This window comes from Canis lupus, chromosome 11 (genome assembly GCF_048164855.1).
Source record: "Canis lupus baileyi chromosome 11, mCanLup2.hap1, whole genome shotgun sequence".
Classification (NCBI taxonomy): Eukaryota; Metazoa; Chordata; class Mammalia; order Carnivora; family Canidae; genus Canis; species Canis lupus.
The window spans coordinates 59,085,697-59,109,625 of NC_132848.1; the positions used below are offsets into that span (position 1 = coordinate 59,085,697).

The 23,929-nt window shown below is 34.2% G+C and overlaps 1 protein-coding gene and 1 pseudogene across 14 annotated transcripts in view; one reads left to right on the top strand and one right to left on the bottom strand.

The window, feature by feature from the left end:
• Positions 1-23,929, bottom strand: part of CCDC88A (coiled-coil domain containing 88A) — a 138,824-nt gene that overhangs the window by 82,478 nt on the left and 32,417 nt on the right. For all 14 annotated transcript variants that reach the window (XM_072768414.1, XM_072768413.1, XM_072768416.1 and 11 more), the window contains exons 4-7: positions 15,825-15,894; positions 13,801-13,859; positions 6,450-6,533; positions 4,822-4,962 (exon numbers count right to left, since the gene is read on the bottom strand). In XM_072768414.1, the coding sequence (XP_072624515.1) occupies positions 4,822-4,962; positions 6,450-6,533; positions 13,801-13,859; positions 15,825-15,894 (354 nt within the window). The remainder of the gene's footprint in view (positions 1-4,821; positions 4,963-6,449; positions 6,534-13,800; positions 13,860-15,824; positions 15,895-23,929) is intronic.
• LOC140600482 (sushi repeat-containing protein SRPX pseudogene) lies at positions 871-2,245 on the top strand (annotated as a pseudogene).

Here is a 23,929-nt window from a genome sequence, read left to right on the forward strand (position 1 = left end):
CAAAAAGTTAAAGATAGAAACACCCTATAACCCAGCAAATACTACTCAATACTAGTAGGTATTTACTCAAGGAATACAAAAATACTAATTCAAAGGGATACACGCACCCCAACGTTTAGAGCGGCATTCTCTACAAAAACCAAACTATGGAAACAGCCCAAATGTTCATCGACTGATGAATGGATAAAGAGGATGTGGGGGGTGTGTGTATCATGGAGTATTACTCAGCCATAAGAAAGAATGAAATCTTGCCACTTGCAAGGACATGAATGGAGCTAGAGAGTATTATAGTAAGTGAAATAACTCACTCATATGTGGAATTTAAGAGACAAAACAAAACAAAGAGTGGGGGAAAGGAGAGTGGCAAACCTCTCTTATATCCTTAACTATAGAGAACAAACTGATGGTTACCAGAGGGGAGGTGCCAGGATAAATGAAATAGGTGATGGAGATTAAAGACTGCACTTCCTGTGATGAACACTAAATGCTGTAGTTAAGTACTGAATTACTAAATTCTACACCTGAAACTAATATTACACTTTGTCAGCTACTGGAATCTAAATAAAAACTTAATTTAAAAAAAACCAATTATTTTATTAAAATAAATTCCCCACTAGATTGTAAAGATCTTTGATCCTTTTTTTGAAAGTTTATCGGTTTGTTGCTCCCAAGCACTCTTAGCACAAGATCTTGCAAAAACACCTGTATTCATTAATATACACTGAAGAATGAACATAAAAAGATACAAAAGCTAAGAAAAAAACTCAGGTGACTTAATAACTCTACTTGCAGAATTCCTAATTAAAGAAAAGAATCAGAGACGTGCTCAACACAATCATGGATTTGGGCAAAAGTTTTATAAACAAGAACATGGGGGTTGGAATTAGACTTGGCAAACTGTTTAACTTCTCTGAGCCCAAGTATCTTCATTTATAAGCTTGGGTTTTTGTATAGACTTAAAAAGATAGTATATTATAAATATAACACTTGGCATAAAATAAACTGACAATAAAGAGATCTTAAATTAATTAAAATCTCCTATTTGGTTTTCAGTAAAAGAAGAGGACTTAAGAAATATATGCTACACAGAATTAATAAGAAGTGAAGAGTAATTAAAAAGAATGACCAAATTTACACGTTCTAGACTGAAGTGAAAGAATTACAGCAAAGGATCAATCAAAACAGAAAAAAAGGACTCTCTGTTTTGACAAGGAAGGACATTTCCTCTGAGTAACTCTGAAGCTTCCTACTACTGACTGAAAAGTAGTGTCCTACCCTTGCCATGCCAACAAATAGAGGATATTTAAGTACATAGATGGTGCCTACTTTAACTCCTGGAATGTTACTGCTCACCAAAATATACAACGTGTATGGATAAAAAGGCCTGGAGTAGCCAACTAGCCTCCTTTGTTGATATGGAACCTTCTAGAATTAAGTGGCCAAGTATGAAGGAATACATTGCTTAACTTATTAATAAGCTGACAGTCCAGGTTCCTTGGAGACCCCCAAGGGAAGAAACAAAACAGAAAGAATTCTAATTAATGTTATACTAAAAAGCATCCTCCAAAGCTCAAATTTTCTAGGAGGTCACAAAGCCAGTACAGTCTGTGACAGCTGAGAATAAGGACATTTGCAAATTTCAAGTTAACGTAAGAGTCAGACAAAAAAGTAAACCCAACACTCTAGGCAACACTTATATGTGTTCTAGCAGCAGCAATAAACAGAACCACCTGTTAGTTCTGCTGCATCAGAGGCCACAAGCTACAGGGTAGCCTTGCCCAAGTCGGCCCATCCAACCTGGCCTGGACTGGCATAGAGCCATGAATGTCAATGTGGGTGTCAGAATAGTAGTTTTATGACTTCTGTATCAGTTTTATGAGAAAAGAAGACTCTTCATTGTGTCCATATCCACAGTCTTCCTCTGCTACCTGCAGATGGGAATGCTTCCACAATCACAGTGTGGCCTAGATCTTTGACACATCATCACAGTGGATCTGATAGGCATGTTCCTGGCCCCCATCAATAGTACAGGAGCAGAGATTATGCCTGTAGCACTAGCTCTGTAGGTCAGGATGTTACTGCAAATCCTACTTTATTCCTTCAGCATGGTGCTTGTGGGTAAGCATGACATGAACAAGAGCACTGTATCTCCCTGATGAGGTCTACGGCCCTCTTCAAACTAAGTGACACCTTCCTCTTAAGAGAGATGGGTCTGCAAGCTGAAAAGGGCCAGACCTATGTGTAACACCTGATATGATGTTTCCACTCTTGGAAGTTCCATTTTTCTTTCTGCATAATGAAAAGAAAGACCTTAAAAATAATCGAATGTACAGATTTTTTATTCATATTTTTAAGTCTTTTAAATTTTCTTTGCACTGAAAAATGAGCATGCTGCTTTTGTACTCTCAAGTGTTCCAAAAAATGTTATGAATATGATACTTATTCCTTTCTTTCCTCCTAGTAAATTTTGTAGAGAAATTAGAAACCACAACAATACACATACTTTCAATGTGTTTATTCAGTGTGACATACAACGTTCTTCTATTTTATTTCTTATATAAAATTTTATATAAAATATTTTGAAGGAAAAAATAGAGCTAAAGAGAAAATCTAAATAAGAACTTGTTTCAATCCAATTGAATAATACAAAATTATTGCATTTATATATTGTATTTACAGTTGTCTAATATTTTTCACAATTATTTTTAAGGATCTTTTCTAATTAGTTCATTGGTGATTCAAATTAAAAAATTTTCCCCTAGAGATCCCTGGGTGGCTCAGCGGTTTGGCGCCTGCCTTTGACCCAGGGTGTGATCCTGGAGTTCCAGGATCGAATCCCACATCGGGCTCCCTGCATGGAGCCTGCTTCTCTCTCTACCTCTGTGTGTGTGTGTGTGTGTGTCTCTCTCTACCTTTCATGAATAAATAAATAAAAATCTTAAAAAAAAAGGTAGAAAGAAAATTAAAAAAAAAAAATTTCCCCTAGAGAACTAGCTTCAAGCCAGCTAGCAACTTGTTTCCAGATACCTGAGAAAAGAAAACATGATCATCTTTTTCTTGTTAAAAAATAAATCCAACTAAAAAGCTTAATGAGGCAGGATAATACATCTTAAACGACTTTTCAAATAATCACAACAGTGTTTCATATTCCTTAGTTTTGACGTAGATCATAACAAATACTCTAACTCTGAGAAACAAAGGGTTGCAGAAGGGAGGGTGGGTAGGGGGATGGGGTAGCTGGGTGATGGGCACTAAAGAGGGCACTTGATGGGATGAGCACTGGGTGTTATACTCTATGTTGTCAAAATGAATTTAATTAAAAATTTTAAAAAGATCATAACAAATACTTCATTCTCATTTCTCCAAAATAATATCCTTCTTCACCCCATATCAGTAACTTCATGGCAGTGAGATCAAACAATTCATACATGCCCTCAGAAGCTGGAGGGCACCTTATCAAAATACAAAAAGAAGAAATAAAAATAGAAGAATGCTGTAGAAAATGAATAAAGTGGTAAAAAGGTACCAATATAAAAAGAAGATAAAGCATATGGGTCAAAACTCAGACTGAAAATAAAATAATCTATATCAGGATAGGTGTGATATACATTAGGGACATTTTTCAATTCACTCTTCCTTTGGTCTTACTGCCTTAGGTTTTTTAAAAATTTAGTTGTTGCTCTAAAATATTTATTTCCTATCTCTTCTTCTCTTTTAATGCCTTTTGCCCCCTCTTTTAATGCCTAAAGAGAAACTGAAAATTCCCATCTATAACAACATGAAAGTATTGCTCAGAAAAAAAATCTTCGGGAATTTCTCCTAGGCAAGTCTTTCATTAGCCCAGAGAGTAACCAAATTCTCTGTAAATAAGCTCAAAACTGTCTCTTCCAGGGGCACCTGGATGGCACAGTCAGTTAAGATCCAACTCTTGGCTTCAGCGCAGGTTAGGAAATCAGGGTCCTGGAATGAGGTATGTTGGGCTCCATGCTCAGTGCGGAGTCTGCTTGAGATGCTGCTTCTCCCTCTCCCCCTGTCCCTCCTGCTCATGCTCTCTTTCACTCTCTCAAACAAATCTCTAAACACACACACACACACACACACACACACCCTGTCTCTCCCAAGTAAATGGAACAACTGATCAAAGCTACACATTCTTCTGAATGGCAGAGTACTTTCATCTGCTATTAACAAAATATTACTCACCATCACATGCACTAAGTCTAGACTCCTATAAAATTATTAGCGATTTTCAGAGACTGCTGGCAAAAAAACCTGGTGCATTTTACTCTTTTAAAAAAGCAAAGTACTCTCTTACAGAAGCCTATAATAATTCTTTTAAAAAATCACACCTCATTTACTAACTATAAAAACTCGAAACCTTTTGTGAGACACTTTATTCAGAACACCTGTTATTCTCCTTTTATTAAACTTATTTTTCCAACCTCAAAATGTGGCAATAAAACTAAGAAATTAACCTTAAGCAAATTCTCCTGCTTCAAGGCAATGATTTTTCCATTTACACCAATAGTATTTTCAGTTTCACACTTTTGTACTGTTGCCAGAACTGTGGGAATGACTTAAAAACACAGGAACAAAATAATAATAATTTAAAAGAAAGGAGAAAAGAAAATCTAATTGCAATCTCTTTACTAGCAATTTGGGGCTCTTATCTATCCTTTTTGGTTCCTGTTTTGCACAAAAACAGACATAAAGTACTTTATTACCTGTCCCTAAGAAACAGAGTATCAATGTTGAAAACCCTCTGATACCACTTTTTTTGGAAAGCAAATTTTCACAATATACTTAAAGAAAATTACAAACCTCTGAATGTTCATCTCTCTCATCTATAAGTCTTTTTAGATGTAATGCCATGTTTTTCAAGAGTGGTTCTATTTCCTCTTGAGACATATCAGTCACTTCCATCCATTGCAGGTCAAACACATTTTCCTGATTATGGGTTACCTTTAGCAAACCAACCAAAATAAACAATTTTTTAGAATGGCTAATACTTAAAAACTGATTTCATTTTAGTACAATATTAGCTCAAATATCATATATCCCTTACCACAAAAATATGAGAAACAAATGATGCCTAAAGAACCCTTGAAATTAATGAATGATGAAAAGGCTAATACTAAGAATTATTTTTACTAAATATTATCTACAAATATACAAATATTTGCTTTTGTATCAACTAAAAAGTAAAACATTGCAGGCATTGCTAGGAGAAGGTAAAATTGGTATGTTTGACAACTGCTTTAACAAAATTAATTGAACTTTTGAACTTTTCTTTAGGTAAGACTAAATTTATTGTGCTTGATTCAAAAGCAAAAGTTTTTTAATCCCATAGGATACATGTTATTGCACTTTTATACTTGAAAAGCTACATCTTTTATAGAGTCTGAAGACAACAATGCCATAAAATCTTAGGAGAAACTAACACAAAGATTTTTAAAAGAATGGGAAAGTTACATAAACATAATATTTATTTCTTGCTTTCTTTTTCTGTGATTCTGATACTCTGCTTTAACTTTCACAAGAAACCACAAAAATAACACTTTCAAGAATGATGGTAAATTTAGTAACTTGCAATACTTAGCATTTATTCAAAATAAAATATAAACCACAAAGCTAGGATAAACAAACATATATAAGGGAAAACTACCCAAAAAATTCCTGTATTTTGTGGAGTACTAATATGCTGACTGTTGACAACAATATTACAGACAAGAAAGCTGGACTCTATGAATGCTAATGAAGAAGAAAGATGATATATTCAACACAGGTTATTCAAATAGAGAGTATTTTAAACACTACCAATTTTTGCTATTTAAAAATTCTCTCCCTTTCCTTCTCTTTCTAATCAATATGTAAAGTTTATGATCTAGTTCTAAAAAGGCTTAAGATTAAAAGTTTGTAATTAGATAGATGCAGAAACAGCATCTGTTAACTATTTTAGTATGTCCTAGACTGAAGTTTTTATACAGATGTTACAAATCACTAATGTGTTATAATTCAACTAATATCTTCATTAAAAATTATACTATGTCCATTCATTCAAACAAATCACTGGAATGACTTAGTACCAAGCTATCATCTTACCTCACTTTAGTTTTGAATTACAGGCAGTGATCCACTTTCTGCTGCTTCCATTTACAATACTGTTCATTCTGTGCTAACAAAGGCATACACTTCATTCCTCTAACATTTTCTACCTAACGTCCCTATGAATAAAGGCAACAGTACACTGTAGTTAGCACTGTGCCATGAGGATTCCTTTAAGAAGCTATCTCTAAAGAGAAGCTGACAATTTGTCTATCAGAAGGGTCCATCTGTATCTGACCTTGATTTGTTCTTGCTTGTCCTAGGATTTCAAGTATTTGGGGAGATAGAAACACACCACAAGCTTCATGAAAGTTTTTATATAAAAACTGTATATAGGTTATTACCTCTTGAATATGTGCGGCAACTGCTGCTTTTGTATCAAAATCTAAACCTTGAATTCTTTCAATAAATTCTTCTTTTTTCTGACACTAAAAGAAATTAATAAAATGATCATTCACATTTTATGGGATATAATCCTTATATGTCATAAATAACTTAACAACTCATCAGACCAAGAAGCCTGGCTATGTTTTGAACAGTACAATGAGGGTTTTGTTTGTTTTGCATTTAAATGGTCTCATATACTTACCTAATGAAAAGATAACAATTTAGAAATATTTATTTAAAAAGCACAGCACCAAAAACCCATACTATTTTTATGCTGTAAAGTTCTAAAGAGGGAAACCATTACACAATCCATCTGAGGTCAGTACAATATTATTATGCTAACTTTACAAACAGAAAAGTAAAGAATCAAGAACTTGTTTCAGGGAGGGTAAGTTACTTGCCAAAAAACACAGTGAGTCAGTGGCAGAAATCGGAATACAGCCAAAAAAGCTCAGTCAGTCTTTGGCTATCATCAAACAAAACAGCCTTTCTTCTTGGGAAAAAAAAAAATTGTAAGCAATTTTTACTTCAAGCTTACAATACATTCCCACATCTTCATTCTATCAATCTTACTAAAGAAACCTATTTTTGAGGCCCAGTTCAACATTTATAAGGTAATACAATAAATATTTGATTTGTTTCTACCATAATATAAAGTTACCAGGGGCAAAATTTAAGAGTGTATATACAAGTATGCATGTACTGAGTTGAATAAAGGCAGTATTTCTTTATTGTATAACTTTTAAAAATCTTTATATAAATTTAAAGTATTATGATGTAAACCTAACCTTTTTCTTTCCAGTCAGTACTGAATAACAGTTTAACATGCATCTTAATACCTCTGCCTTCCATCTACAACTCTTAAACTGCAATCCAACTGCTCATATAACTGTATTCTTGCAGCTACCAAATGAGAAGTGCATACAAAATAGACAGCACTGCCTTGTCTAGCTTAGTTGCATCTCCTGGGCCAATTACCCAACTAGTAGTGAAGAGAATATACTCACAGAAAAGAAAAATTGATTCTTTGATCATTAAGAAACTTATCAAGGTTCTGCTTTGTACTGTACATATTTATTATATCAAATTGTAACATTCTACTTCTATTACCTACAATTTAACTTAACACATTCTCATGGTGCAAAAAGCTTTGTATCCTATAAAAACAAAATTATTAGAACGATATAATAATATTTAAAATTAAACTACTAAGAACATACAGTTTCTGTGACTAGGAAATTGACTTTTAAGGGGGATGATGAAAATTAATCAATTTAAAAACAAGAATTTTTTTAATCTAGTAAATAAAATTTGACAGGTCTACTGAGAACAATTAAAGTTGACTTTCTGATAGTCCATTTGTAGCAAAATTAACTTTTTAGGTATGATGTGCCCAATTTTTAAATTTAATGCTTCCAGGGGCGCCTGGGTGGCTCAGTCAGTTAAGCGTCTGCTTTCACTTCAGGTCATGATCCCAGGGTTCTGGGATCCAGCCCTGGCTCCTTGCTTAACAGCGAATCTGCTTCTTCCTCTCCCTCTCCCTCCTCTACCACTCTGGGCTCTCTCTCTCAATCCCTGCCTCTCTGTCTCAAATAAATAAAATCTTTTTACAAAATAAACTAAATGTTTCCAAATATGTTGATCTATGTATATAGTTTCTGAGCCAATGAGCACATAAAATAACAGGGTTATGATGACTATGACTCATTGGAAGGGTCTCCCAATTCAACTGCCATATCTTTGCCTTTGGTTTAAACTTAACACATACACTTCCCTTTTCTAAGCCCTAGAGCCACTGTTTCTTCTTTTATACTATCTTTAGGAGCTCATCCTCTAATATAGTTTCAACATAAATCAATGAGAATTTTTCTTTTACTCTTAAAAATACCCACAATTTCTACTAAGTTTCATCTTTATTCAAGCTGTAAAAGTTTTTAAGAATTCTGATTATGCTTTATAAATAGGTTAGGCTTTCTTAAAGCATACAGAATGAAGGTTATAGAATCTTGAGGGATAGAAAAAACTATCAAAATGGAAAAAAGAATGAGAGAAGATATAATTTTGAAGTTGAATAATCAGATAAAATGTTTTATTTTTTTTTTTTAATTTTTATTTATTTATGATAGTCACAGAGAGAGAGAGAGAGAGAGAGGCGGAGACATAGGCAGAGGGAGAAGCAGGCTCCACGCACCAGGAGCCCGATATGGGATTCGATCCCGGGTCTCCAGGATCGCGCCCTGGGCCAAAGGCAGGCGCTAAACCACTGCGCCACCCAGGGATCCCCAGATAAAATGTTTTATATCAGTGTTTTAGAATACAGCAATCACTAGCTATATGTGGCTACTGAATACCAAAATGTAGCTAGTACAACTGAGAAACTGAAATTCTCATTTTATTTAATAGTGATTAATTTTAATTCACATAGCTACATGTGCCTCACAGTGGTTACTGAATTGACAGCCCCCTTCTGGAGCATAAAGAAGTCTGGTGTTAAAAATTGACCTATAAATAAATAGCTTTACTTGCATCTATGAAAACTCTTGTGAGGAAGACTAAATAATCACCAACAAATTGTTTTTCCCACTTAAAAGTATGCTCTCTTTTATCTTTATATAAAGTTCTTAATGTGTTACGGGCATTAGTTATTATTAGTTATTTCTAACTCTATTAATAACTAATACTTAAGTGAACAGATTACGATAATATTCCAAGAATACCTCGGAAGCTGTGATATAGGAAAAGTGCAGGCACCTGGGTGGCTCAATTGGTTAAGCATCAGGCTCTTGATTTTGGCTCAGGTCATGATCTCAGGGTCCTGGGATCAAGCCCTGTGTTGGGCTCCTTGCTCAGTGTGGAGTCTGCTTGAGATTCTTCCCTCCTGCTTTTCCTCCCACTCTCTCCCTCTCTTTCAAATAAATTAATTTTTTTAAAAAGTTATGTGGGTAGGAAGTTGGGGCCTGAGGGAAGTGTTTCACCAGAGTTGAAGCTCTTGATTACTCAAATTCCTTATATTTTCACTTGGTAATCTCAGTGCTTTCTCTTATTAAAAAAAAAAAGGATTATGAGAAAAAACTATAGTAAAATAGAGGAAACAAGCTACTGAACAAGAGAACAATAAAATGAGCAACACATTACAGTGTTTTCAATAAGAACACGAATGACTGAATAGATCACAGTTCTATCAAAAGTAAAACCAAAATAAGCCACATAAAAACATAAATAAAGATAGAAAAACTAAAATTTCCTCTTTAAAGAATAGCTTTCTCCCCACCCCCAAAACAGAAAATAATAAATGTTGGTGAGGATGTGGAGAAATTGGAACTCTGTGTACTGTTGGTAGGAATGTAAAACAGTACAGACACTATGGTAAACAGTATGGCAGGACCTAAGAAAGTTAAAAATAGAACTACCATACTTTATCTAGCAGTTCTGCTTCTGGATAGACAGCAAAAGAACTGAAAAAGCAGCGGCTCAAACAGTTATATGTATACCCGTGTTTATAAAAGCATTCTTCACAACAGGCAAAAACTCTGCCCCTCTCTCTCTCTCTCTCTGTCTCTCATGAATAAATAAATAAAATCTTAAAAAAAAAAAAATGGGGCAGCCTGGGTGGCTCAGCGGTTTAGCACTGCCTTCAGCCCAGGGCCTGATTCTGAAGACCAGGGATCGAGTCCCACGTCGGGCTCCCTGCATGGAGCCTGCTTCTCCCTCTGCCTGTGTCTGTGCCTCTCTTTCTCTCTCTGTCTCTCATGAATAAATAAATAAAATCTTAAAGAAAAAAAAACAGGCAAAAAGTGGAAGCAAACCAAGTGTCCATCAATAAACAAGATGTATATACATACAATGGAATATTATTTAGTCTTAAAAGTTAGAGGATACTCAGACATGTGCTAAAATGTGGATGAACCTTAAAGACGTTATGCTAAGTGAAATAAGTCAGTTATAAAAGAGCAAATCCTGTATGACTCCACTTATGTCCTAGAGTAGTCAAATTCATAAAGACAGAAAGTGGAGAATGGTGATTGCCAAGGGCTGGGGATAAAAGAGATATAGGGAGTTACTGTTTAACAGGTATAAAGCTTCAGTTTTGGAAGATGAGAAAAGTTCTGAAATCGGTAGTGGTGACGGTTGCACAACAATGTGAAGGTATAATGCTAACGAACTGTACACTTAAACATTCAGTAAAATGGTGAGTTTTATGTTATACATACATTTTACTATGACTAAAAAAATAAAAAAAACAATTATCAGCAAAAAAATCCCCTCCTTGTATTAAGCTACATTTGCTATTTTCATGTATTCTCAGAAAAAAAAAATGCCTCAGTTGGAAGCTATGTATTGTTTTACTTCCCCAAAATGTAATGGGATACTTAATGTTCTAAAAATGCTAATTTTAAAGATGCTTTACAGATACCTGGTAGGAAAACAATAGGCTGTAGCCCTCAAGCTGATCAAGTTCAAAAATAGTTTCTGAATCAAATACTAGTGTTAGAATTGCTTGTAAAGGCTCACATAAAAGTCAGAATTTTAATTCCAACCACACTTGACACTCAGTTACTTTCAACACCATGCAACCCTGCAAAAGTCCAAAATATATATTATTTTTGGATACTGAATAGCCAGTACTAATATAAAACTAAGTTCTGCTAAATTTTATATGGTCTTTGAAACAAAGATATTTCCAAGCAACATACACTCCAAAAATTTTTCCTTCTGTGTACGATGATTTCTCTTGGGACTCTCTCAAGTATCTCAAGGATGGGATGCAGAGCAATGTGTCCATAAAAATTTTAGTTGATGCTCAGAACTGGTTCAGAAAATGTGTTATCCACTAAAAAAGATTCTGGTAGAACTGGACTGGTTTAATTAGTCAATAATGGAAATATCAAGCCCTGGCCTTGAGCAGTATTCTTTGTATTCAAAGTTATTCCTATGGGTTATATTTATGTGCTTTAGAGGATAAAAAGTCTTAAATATAAATTCATTCTGTGAGGTAAGATGTTTGGACAGTGACCACTATTTTTGAATCCTGCTTCCCCTTAAAAACTTCACGCTTTCTTCTTCAAAAGAAACAAATTGTTTCCAATTTCCTTATGCTTCCTTCCATTTCTATTTCTTTTCATGAATACAGCATCTTTTAAAACTTGCGGCCCACTGAATTCTTAGACGTCAGTATCATATCAGCAAACTTTAACTTACTGTTTCTACCTATGAATCACAAGTTCAACAAATAAAACTAATCCTGTTGTGGAAAAACATTTTGCGCCACATATTACATTAAAAACTAGACTTTTAAGCTGTTTAATTATACAAGGACAGATTTTCTACAATAGAGATTACACTCTAGAAAGCATATTAACAGTATTTGTTAGCTGACCGGTTTTGTCAATAGTTTCTTGTCCTGCCTGAAGTACATTTTGACTCTTCGTATCAACAAAGATTTCTAATTGTTCATATAGGCAGTTAAAGGATGACAGGAGATTCTGTTACGTATTTGATGTCATTAGCATCAGTGGCTCCGAAATACTGACAGGATGAAATCTAAACTATCTCAAATATAGGATACTACAGTTACAGAAAATAGAGTAAGGGTTAGTAGCTTAGATTTTGTTGCTTTTACAGGTGGTAATAATGATGGTTTCTTTAATATATTAGGCTTTCCCTAAACTGTTCATAAAAAGTCCTTAGTTCTGCTCCATTCCCACTGTCAATTTTAGTAACCAGCAATAACAACCAAATAATAACCAGAAGTTACAACCAAATTTATGCTGTCACTATGTTATTTAAATTTACATAACATTCATCAACAGAAGGTATTTTTAAAAGCAAATACAGTATTCAAGGCTGTAAATAATTAAGGGCTGTGTTTCTAATTTAGGATCTGATGACCAAATTAGAATAGCAATAGCCACAAACACTATATTTACTTAATATTTAATCAACTACGAAGTAAACACCTGTATTACACAGCATGAAACTTTAATAATATGCTCTGTGTAAGTATATAGCTCCTAAACAGTTAGTTCTAAAAGCCATACTACTCTCTCGGAATTGTGATTTCTGGCATATGTGTATAAAAAGCTACTCATGGTAACAGTATTTGTTTACACAAATAATTGAGACAGTTTAACACTGTAATCATTCATTCAAAAATGGCTGATTAAAGGAAAAATCAACATAGAGAAATAGGTTTGAAGTTGGACCAGAGTTTAAACTTAACTCTTGGGGGATCCCTGGATGGCTCAGCGGTTTGGCGCCTGCCTTTGGCCCAGGACATGATCCTGGGGACCCAGGATCGAGTCCTGTGTCAGGCTCCCTGCGTGGAGCCTGCTTCTCTCTCTGCCTGTGTCTCTGCCTCTTTCTCTGTGTCTCTCATGAATAAATAAATAAAATCTTAAAAAAAAATAAACTTAACTCTTTGGTCTGTTGGCAATATGCATCTAGAGCAACCATCTTGGATTGTCAGCAGTCTCAGTTTACACATGCAGTTCCACTCTAATAGTTAACAGTACCTTTTCTGACTCTCACAAGTGTCTTAATTTGGGTAATTTAAATTTCATCCTATGTAAACACTGATATCCTTATGTGGAAAAAAAAGATACTATAAGAAAACTTATTTAGGAATCATCCCTGACACAAAGCAGGTATTTAATAAATCATAGCTATTATTATAATCAGTCATCTAAAGGGCAATAATAATCTAAACTCCTAAATAACATTTTTCATAATTTCTGCTTCTCTCTGGTGTTAATCCTCTTTTGTAACATACATACATGCACACATGAATCATAAGGATGTTTTAGGAGAAGTTTTTAGAGTCCCTTTAAGGAAATTTGAAAAACTTAGGGCCATTATAAGCCTCAGAATAAAAAAAAATAGTGTTTCTTTTTTTTTTTTTTTTTTAAGATTCTATTTATTTATTCATGAGAGACACACAGAAAGAGATAGAGAGGCAGAGACACAGGCAGAGGGAGAAGCAGGCTCCATGCAGGGCGCCTGACGCAGGACTCAATCCCAGGACTCCAGGATCAGGCCCTGGGCTGAAGGCGGCGCTAAACCTCTGAGCCACCGGGGCTGCCCAAATACAGTTTTTAAGTAACACAGCTATCTGATAATACAAGTTTGAAATAAAATCACAGAATAAATATTTTCCTTCAAAATCTCCTTAGAAGGTCATAGTTATTTAAAAATTCCTAACAGAGACTTTGAAAAGCAATAGCCCATCTCTAAGTCTTTTAGAAACTAGAGCCTGAAAAAACATATAAAGAAGTTATTAAAATGAAAATACGAAGAAATATTTTAACTTACCTGAACGGCACAACCCAGTAAAAGTAAAAGCAACTTTTTAACTTCTTCTGTGCCTTGTTCTGAAATAAAAACGATTGCTAAGTACTACATTTTACTTTAGTTCAACTCTCTTTCTCACATTAGTAGAATCCCTTCTAAAGGTAACATTCACAACAACTTGACCCAAGGATAAGTATGCAAGTATAGTGCAGAATTCAAAAAAGCAGCTCTGTGTGCATAATGTGGTAATAGCAGAAGAAATGGGCAAGGATGTTCATTTTGAAGGGCTGCAGTATAGACAAAACGGGCTTCAAAACTCTATACAATAAAGTATGCTAACTATAAATGCACTAGTTTTCCATAAATGATTACAACATGCCAAATGAAGAACTGCTGATATAGAGACATGTCACAAATTCAGGCCAGTGGTTCCTAATAGGTCTGGTTTCATTTAGGCCTACTAACATTTTCTTTCTAAAACACCTATCTCATGATTTATCTACCTATAAAATTTAAATGGGTTTCCACTGTGTATACTCATGAGGATCAAAAGCTTAATTAAATGTTACAGCAAGGATGGTAAAATGAATGTATGTAATAAGCTGGATACAGTTAATGATTTATAATAGACCTGGAGAGTACATTTGCTGTCAAACAATACTCAATAATTCAGATCTTCTCAAAACATATAGGGGACAAAAATAAAAAAAATCACTTCTTTGGTCCAGAATTTCACCATCAGGGCAATTTGTCTATGACAAGTCCTAAACTTCTTTTCAAACATCTCCCTCTATACTCCAGGAAACAACCTACTTTCTTAGACACGCTAATCACCTTTCCCAAATATATGTACATCCGCACTCCTCTGCCTTCACTTCTGTCACTCTCTTTCTTTCCTATATTCATCCCTCTAGTGAATGCCTTACTAATCACAATCCTAGGTACAGCTCACTAACACTGTGGTGTAGTCTTCTCTGGCCAAACTACCTACCAATGGTCTCCAACCCTCACTAACCTGCCAACCTTATAAATGATGGCTGTGTATTTTATATGCCTTAGTACTTTTATATAGCTCTATTTTGTATTAATTATTACATAATTTCCCAGGCATCTCTGCATCTCTCACCAAAGCACAAGATCTTCCAGAGTACAGGCCATTTTCTTTATATTCCTGGTCTCTATAATTTGGCAGGTAATTACTAAATGCATGTGAAATTGAAAATTCCATTTTATACACAAAATTTTTTTTTCATTTTTTACTTTGTAAAATCAAATATCCCAGAATACCTCTAAAGACTATCTAAACTCCTAATTCACCTCATCTAAGTGGTAATTTCCTCAGGAAAAACAGTTGTTTGATTTTAGTGTTTATTTTTGTTTGTTTTGAATGAGAATGGGGGGTGGGGTTTAGAGAAGATACACTTGGATTTGGGTTATGGGTAGCCTAAAAGATTAAGTCCACTGTTGAACTGGTTAGTAGCTACTAATTTCTCCAATTGTTTAAAAATTAAAACTCTGAATAGGTCACATTTAAAAGCTGGCAAAAGGCAGAAATTTCTGAAGAAAATAATTTAAATGATCGAAAAAAGCTGTTTCTCATCTTTCCATTTAGAAGTAGTTTAATATAAATGATAACATCAATGAGTAAAATCTTAGATTTGAACTGCTCTAGCAATGAAAAATAGCAGATGTATGAATATAAACCTAGAAATTACTTCAAAATCACTTCTTTCCTAAGGTTATGTTCCCTGAATCTTGTACCCACATTATCTTCTATACTTGTTTATGATGAGACACTAAAAATCATTACAGAAAAGTAACAATTTGGCAGAGCTGAAAAAACACTGAACTTAACATAAAATGTACTTAATCCCATCTACATATTATAAATATTCTGAGTTTATTTTCTCTCTACAAAATGGAGTATCACCTCTGACTTTCCCTAGAGTCATGAAAAACCTACTGTGTTCATTTAAATAAGATCTTGATCAGCATTACAGTATTACACAAAGTTAAGGCTACTATCACATTAGTTTAATACTTACCAGAAAAAGGATTTTTACCAATGATTAAGACATTTGGCAATGACATCATGATCAACTGCTGCAAAGTCTCCTGTAAAAAGACACCCCAAAGATTGTTATATGGGTAATGCTGACTAGATAATTATCAAATAGCTATAACTTATGATTTGTGCCCTTCTCTATAGCAGATATGCTATACTTCCATTAAAAAGCTTTTAAAAAGGTGAAAGAAGTTATCCAAGTTGTTCAAAAGACACTGAAGTGTCTGAAACTTTTTGTAACTTTAAGTTAATGAATTAAGTAACAAAAATTATAATGTCAGGTAGGCTTAATAACATATCTAATACCTTCAAAATAGGGGTACCTGGGTAGCTCTGTCAGTTAAGCATCAACCTTGGCTCAGGTCAGGATCCCAGGGTCCTGGAATAGAGAGCCCTGTGGGGCTCCCTACTAAGCAAGGAGTCTGCTTCTCCCTCTCCCTCTGCCCCTGCTCATTCTCTCTCTCACTCACTCTTTCTCAAATAAGTAAGTAAAATATTCAAAAAAAAATACCACCTACAAAATAAGTGTCCAAGTGGAACAGGTCCAGTATTTATTTGGAAATGTAAGTTTTAGGTGTTAGATATTTAAACAACATTCCTCAATAAAAGATCAAGTGTGTGTGCTTTTTTTGATCTTTTGTTACTTCTCTTTAAGGGAATTAATACTTCATTAAAAATGCATCTTACGATCATTTCATGCAAGTGAGCTCTTCCTCAGTAAATCATTATTTCTCTATCTATAATAGAGGTTTACTTTGATTTTTGTCAAACTTTCAGTGATAAGAATATACTCACATTCTGATAGTACAGGATGATTCAGAAAGAATTGAATGCCTTCAAATTACTCATTTTAGGTAAAAATCAACTGTGCATCTTCCATTTATTCTACCCCCTTGTTGAGGAAATGAAGGGAGACAATGCATCTGTCATTACTAATAGTGACATGCTACAAAGGACCTGGGATGAATCAGGCTATAGGACTGATAGGTGCCCTGGGATATTACTGAATCTTGGCAAGATTATAGAAATAACTGTGAATGTCCTTACAATTTGGCTTCCGCTACATATTCAAACATAACTAGTTACCAAGGAATAAGTTTTTAAAAGTACTTCATTCTCTCTGAATCACTCTTTACTTGATATTATGATGAAGGAGCAAATACCATGAAAAGTTAACTTGTATTGTCCTTTCAGATGTGTAATTCTAGATCCAAATAAACATTTTCCCATAGCCAGTATGTGACATGTACTAGAGGCTCATTAGAATTAACCTTTTATCTGTAATTCTTTGTAGACATATATAAGAATTTTTCAAAGCATTTTCTTCAGTGTTATATTTACTATGCCTTTAAAAAACTATTACCAAAAACATGCATATATTTAAAGAAAAAGCATATACTCTGTATGTGTACCTGGTTAGATAAATAATTAACAATATTAAGAATAAGCATCAAAAACTGCTAAAATCACTTACTCCAAAGACTGAGGCCGAATCTGGTTATTTAATAAATGAATTTTCCAGTTCAAAGCAAGTTACCTCTAGATGTAACATGCTATGAGCTAAGTAGGTAACAGCAATGGACTTAAAGGAATAAATTTCTAATTCTTCTAATTTTTAGTTTCCTTGACTTGAAGCAGAATTATCAGGACTGTTTTGAACATATGTAAAAGAAATCATAAATAAGAGATAAAATAAAGTAAAAGTAATAAAATAATAAAAGTAATCACTATTTTGTCTCTTCCATTTAGTGGAGACAGTTTAAGTCAGAACAAAGAATACTCAAATTCAGTATCATAAAAAGAGGCATTGAATTTAAAGAGCTCCCCAATTATTAGAAAAAAGCTTTATTTCAACTTCAAGAAAGGATTAATTCTCATTTTACACCTCTTATTTTGGGATAACATGAGTGAAAACTGATAAATCATACTAGAAAATATCAACTTTTCAAGGCAATTTATTATATTGATTTGCCATATAACATTCTATGTTGGTACACTGTTATAACAAAGCTGTCCAGCCAAACAGTAATATTCAATATATATGGTACTAGCTCATCCCTTGTAGCCTCTTCCTCAGTTGGCTCCCCATTCTCTCTCTATTGTTACCCCATTCCTCATACTAATCCAGTCTCTTTACAAAGATGAAAGCAACCTCAAAGATTCTTTCACCATATGGTATCATCAATGAGCTCATGTGTTTCACTTTTAACAGTATGAAATTCTATTATATTTGGGTGACACAACTTCTACAGGAAACTGCTAAATTCAAACTTATTTCCATGTATCTAAAAATGTACTTTAGTATAGTAGAATCTTATACCCAGCATAGCATACTCTGATGGAGTAGAGTCCAAAAGCCTAGGCTTAAATGAAAGTTCCATGACTTACCATGTATGTGACTTTTGTTGGGAAAGGTAGGAAATAAAAGTATAAAGTTTTTAAAGTGATAAACATTATAAAATATTAGTTAATGTGAGAAAGTCTACTTTTCTACTCTACTTTTACTTTACTTTCAAATACTAATTTTGTTATTTCTGAAAGTACTAATATTAGGTAAGTCAGGTAAAAACTATACAAATTTTTTAAAACTCAAATTATTCTAAAACCTCTATCTGGTTCTATAAGTTCTTCAGAGGATTATAGCTACATTTTTGTAGAAATTCCTATTTCCCTATTCTAATCTTACAAGTAACATTGAAAAACAGAGAGGACACATAAAAGATATCAGAGGCTAAAAACACCTGACTGCTACTGTTAAAGCTCTATTATATACCCTAGACTTTCCAGACTTCACTTAGTTCTAAAGGTGCTCATCATTAAGGTGCTAACGCAATGGAAAAATGATACACAAATGAGCCCAGGATAAATATGATTTTAAGTAGGAGGAATAAATTAATTGAAGGGTTACGGATGATAACACACATGTATATGAACTAGTGAAGATACTTTACTTTGTTAGAAACGTGATTAAAAAATATTAAAAAGGAGTATGGAGAAGGAATTTTAGCAATACAACTGAAGAGCTGAGAAAGTTATGAGGAAATCAGGGCAGTTACTTATTCAACAACTATTTTCTGTGTTTATTATCTGCCAGACACTGTAGTAGACATTGGAAATACAGTAATGAACAAACAAAAATCTGTGCTCTTGTGGAATGTACATTTTAGTAGAGTAAACAGAAAATAAGTAAAATGGTTTTGATAGTAAGCGCTAAGGATAAAAATAACAAAGCAGGGAATGAAAAGGATTACTGGAGGTAGAGATAAGAAGGTATTCAAGTATTCAAATACAAAGAATTTGAGAATTTTCAGGACCATTTAAGCAAATTTTCACAGAACAGGGAGAAATTCTATCCTCATATGAAAACCATCTAGAACGATCTGGAGAACAGCAATATTTAAAAAAGAAAAAGACAAAACAGAAAACAACTGGCAGAAATTATGTTAATTGAAAAGTGCTCTGATAGATACAAGTAGTTTTATTCCCATTACTTTTTTTGACCTACAACTTTTCTATAAAAAATGGTTTATTATTTTTAGTTGACCATCTAAAAAGGGTTTTTTTCCTGATATACAAGTTTCTGTGAATTAAAGTTCAGTTGCTTAAAGCACTGTAAGAAAGACTATTTCACACATTTCTGCCAGTCACAGACAGTATTTAGTTATTCTTTAAAGATAACTTAAACTAGGCTTCTCCTTCTTCCTATAAGTTATCCATAAACTACATTCATAGTAAGTAGTTAAACAACACTTCTAGCAAAGGGCTGGGCTCATCTTCCTTTTCTGAGTCACACACACGCTGAGCAAAATGCACATTATTACAGTACTAAATATAAGTTTCAAAGATTTCTAAAATATAAGAGTCTCTTCCAATCTATTTTAAAAATTCAAACAATTATATTTATCATAGTATTTGTATTTGTCCTTTTATCTGTGTTATTAGTGAAAAACATTAAGGGGCACCTGGGTGGCTCAGTGGTTAAGTATCCAACTCTTGATTTCGGATCAGGTCATGATCTCAGAGTTATGAGATTGAGCCCCACATGGGGCTCTGTGTTGGGCATGGAGTCTGCTCAAGATTCTCTCTCCCCCTTTCCTTCAGCCCACCCTCCCTTTCTGAAGAAAGAAAGAAAGAAAGAAAGAAAGAAAGAAAGAAAGAAAGAAAGAAAAAGAAAAGAAAGAAATTAAGATTTATTTTACTGTATTTTAATAGTTTACAGAAAAAAAAAGGAAATGAATGGCATTAAAAAGAGCATCTGACCAAAGTGTCAAAAACGTGATGAAATATAAAGTATGTGTCGTATAAAACACAAAGGTCTCGTTTCCTTGGCTCCTAAGTTTTGTTAATAGTCCAAATATTGCTTGTTATAACAGAGGCTAAACAAAACCTTAAAAACTACCAGCTTTTTCTGGCAACTAGATTAATGGTACCAGACCATTTTGTTTTTTATACTGATGACATCAACCATGCAAAACTTTCCTAATAAATTTAAAAATTTTAAATAGTAAAGTGTTCTTTTATTTCTGAGCCTCGAATGATTCAGCTTATTATTTTTTTTAAGACTTCATTTATTTATTTGATAGAGAAGGAGAGCACAAGCAGGGGAAGTGGCAGGCAGAGGGAATAAAAAAGATAGGTAACTTAACAGGTGACAAGAACTGCACTGATGGAGACTTTAACTTAGAAATCTGTCTTATATTAAACAGGCCATGTGTGTCTTGGTTACATACATGAGGGAAAAAATTTAGTAAATCAATTAATTATGTAAATAAGGCAGCTGGTCTATTCCTGAAGATACTTTAAAAGTGTCTTAGAAACATCTTATCTAAGGATACAAAACACTAGGTTGATGGCATAAATGGTTTAATAAACTGATTCTAAAGGAAAAACACAGGGGAATGATACAAGAATTTCAACCTTCAGAATGTTTTGTGTTTTATATGTACCTGAAACAGTCTATCACTTCTAGCCCTAATTAGTCCATTATATTCAAACTCGGATTAATAAAAACAAAAGGGTATATATAACTGGTCACCCAGCAAATGTTAATGAAATATTTACAGATGTGTCTGAAAAAATGGTGACAATTCAAGACAAGTCAAAATGTTAATAATAAAATCACTTGGCATTATAAATATTTGGACTTCTCAAATTTGACACTGTTAACATTTTAGGCTGGATAATTCTTAGTTTTAGGAAACCGTGCTGTGGATCACAGGATAGTTAGCTGCATTCCTGGCTTCTACCCACCAAATAGCAGTAGTATTCCTTTGTGTGACAACCAAAAAGGTCTCTAATCACTGACAAATGTTGCTGAGGGGATAAAAGCACCCTTCATTAAGAACCATTTATCTAAACTGTTGAACTGATGGATTTCACAATTTGCTCTTCCCCAAATTTCTTGATGATGATATCATTACATTAACATGATTAATAAAAGGTAATTTCAACACCTGGCTTTAGGCAGGAGGAAGACAAAAAGACAACAGAAGCTGAATAAAAAAGAAATACTACTACATATCACAACATGAATAAACCTTGAAATCATTCTGCTAGGTAAAAGAAGTCAGTAACAAAAGACCAGTAGTATATAATTCCATTTTTATGAAATTCCCAGAATAGGCAAATCTTTAGGGGCAAAAATAGGTTTTTGCAGTTGCCTAACACTGGGGTAGTGGAATTGTGGTGGTGGTATGTGTGCGCGCAGGATAGAGAAAATAGGAGTAACTGCTTATAGACACAGGGTTCTTTTTGGAGTGACAAAATTATTCTAAAATTGGTTGACTGATGTACAACACTCTAAATGTACTGAAAACCATTGAACTGGACATTTTAAATGGGTTAACTGTATAGTACATGAACTAGATTTCAATATAACTGTTTTATAAAACCCCAAAAGCAATAGTATACAATACAGAATTAAGTTGCACTGACAACTGACTTAAGATTCTGATGCAGGGGGATCCCTGGGTGGCTCAGCGGTTTAGCGCCTGCCTTTGGCCCAGGGCACGATCCTGGAGTCCTGGGATCGAGTCCCGCATCGGGCTCCCAGCATGGAGCCTGCTTCTTCCTCCTCCTGTGTCTCTGCCTCTCTCTCTCTATCATGAATAAATAAATAAATAAATCTTTAAAAAAAAATTCTGATGCAGAAATTCCTTTGCCTTCCAAGGAATCTCACTGAAATTTTCAAGGCAAACTTCCATCTCCCTAAAGATAATATAAAATTAAAAATCTGGCCTGGTTTTAACAAGAATGAAATTGATGACTGTCAAAATAAGTCACTGTATCACTTAATTTACTTGTTTCAAATCTAAAAATACTGATATGAAACAATATTAAAAAACAAATAGATGTCTTATTTATTCAAGTCAACTTGAGGAAAATGACAGCTGGAATATTGGCAAGTAATACAAAAAGTTTATTAAAAACCTAGCACAGGGGGATCCCTGGGTGGCTCAGCGGTTTGATGCCTGCCTTTGGCCCAGGGCGCAATCCTGGAGTCCCAGGATCGAGTCCCATGTCAGGCTCCTGGCATGGAGCCTGCTTCTCCCTCCTCCTTTGTCTCTGCCTCTCTCTTTCTCTATGTCTATCATAAATAAATAAATTAATTAAAAAAAAAAAAAACCTAGCACAGACTTACTTCTGGCAACAAGGAGTACTAGATATTAGAAAGGAAGGAAGGAATCCAAAAGTGCTGTAAAGGTTTTTTTTTTATATATATTTTATTTATTTATTCATGAGAGACACATAGAGAGAGCCAGAGACACAGGCAGAGGGAGAAGCAGGCTCCATGCAGGGAGCCCGATGTGGGACTTGATCTCGGGTCTCCAGGATCACGCCTTGGGCTGAAGGTGGCGCTAAACCGCTGAGCCACCCAAGCGTCCAATGCTGTAAAGTTTTTAAAAATTCTCTTCAAATGACTGAACAATAAACAAACAAACAAACAAATAATCAATCAATCAATCCCTGGGTTCAGCCCATGGCGTGATCCTGGAGTCCCGGGATCGAGTCCCACATCGGGCTCCCTGCATGGAGCCTGCTTCTCCCTCTGCCTATGTCTGCCTCTCTCTCTCTCTTTCATGAATAAATAAATAAAATCTTAAAAAAAAATTAAATAAATTAAATAAATAAAAATATAATCCTCAGTTAAAAGACAAAACAGGAAAAAAAACTGAACCATTCAAAGGAAGACAAGAAAGCTGTTTTTCTTGGCCTTTGGTAGAGGCTGAGGAGGGTTATTTCCCTAACGATTTGCAATAATGTAGTACTAGCTTTAAAAAAAAAATGCAAACACATAAACACATAATTTGCATATACACAAATGCAGAAAAAGGCTTCCAGAAATACATACATTCAGATGCTAATAGTGGTAATCTCTAGGCACTGAAATTATGTTTGCATTTTCTCAATTTTTTCTAGTTTTCTATCGTATACAAGTATTGCTTCTAAATATTATAGTGCTACTTAAAATAAATTAAAGTGGTTCTGGGCTAGTTGCACAAATGAAACAAATCCTCTCTGGAGCAATATATCCTTGGCCCAGACACAAAAGTATTCTCACAAATAAATTCCCTCCCACTCAAAACAAAGTCACAATTAATATACACCCACACCTTACTGCCACTGCTGCCACCACTACCATGAGAAATAGCAAGCTGAAAACAAAAGGTATATTCAGATACCCACAGATCTGACTTCAGATTTTGGAATTATCAGGCATAAAATCTAAAATAGAAAAAAAATTTAATTTCTGAAGAAATAAAAGCATGATTAATAAACAAAATAGAAAAGCAAAGAGAAAAAGAATTAAACAGAACTTCTCCAAAGGAAAGAAAGAATTACTGAGTCAAAAGTTAAACAGTGGGTTAAACAGAAGATCTGACACATATGAGAGGCAAAAAAGGATATGAGACTAACAGGAAAGAGAGTTTAGAAGAGAATATTAGCAGACAACAGAGAAAAAAGATAGTCTAACCTAAGAACAAAAATTAGACTGATAGCTTTCTCCAGAACAAAAAGGAATCCTGAGATAGAAGAATAAAATCTGTAAAACACTGAGAGAAAAGTAATTGTTAACAAAGATCT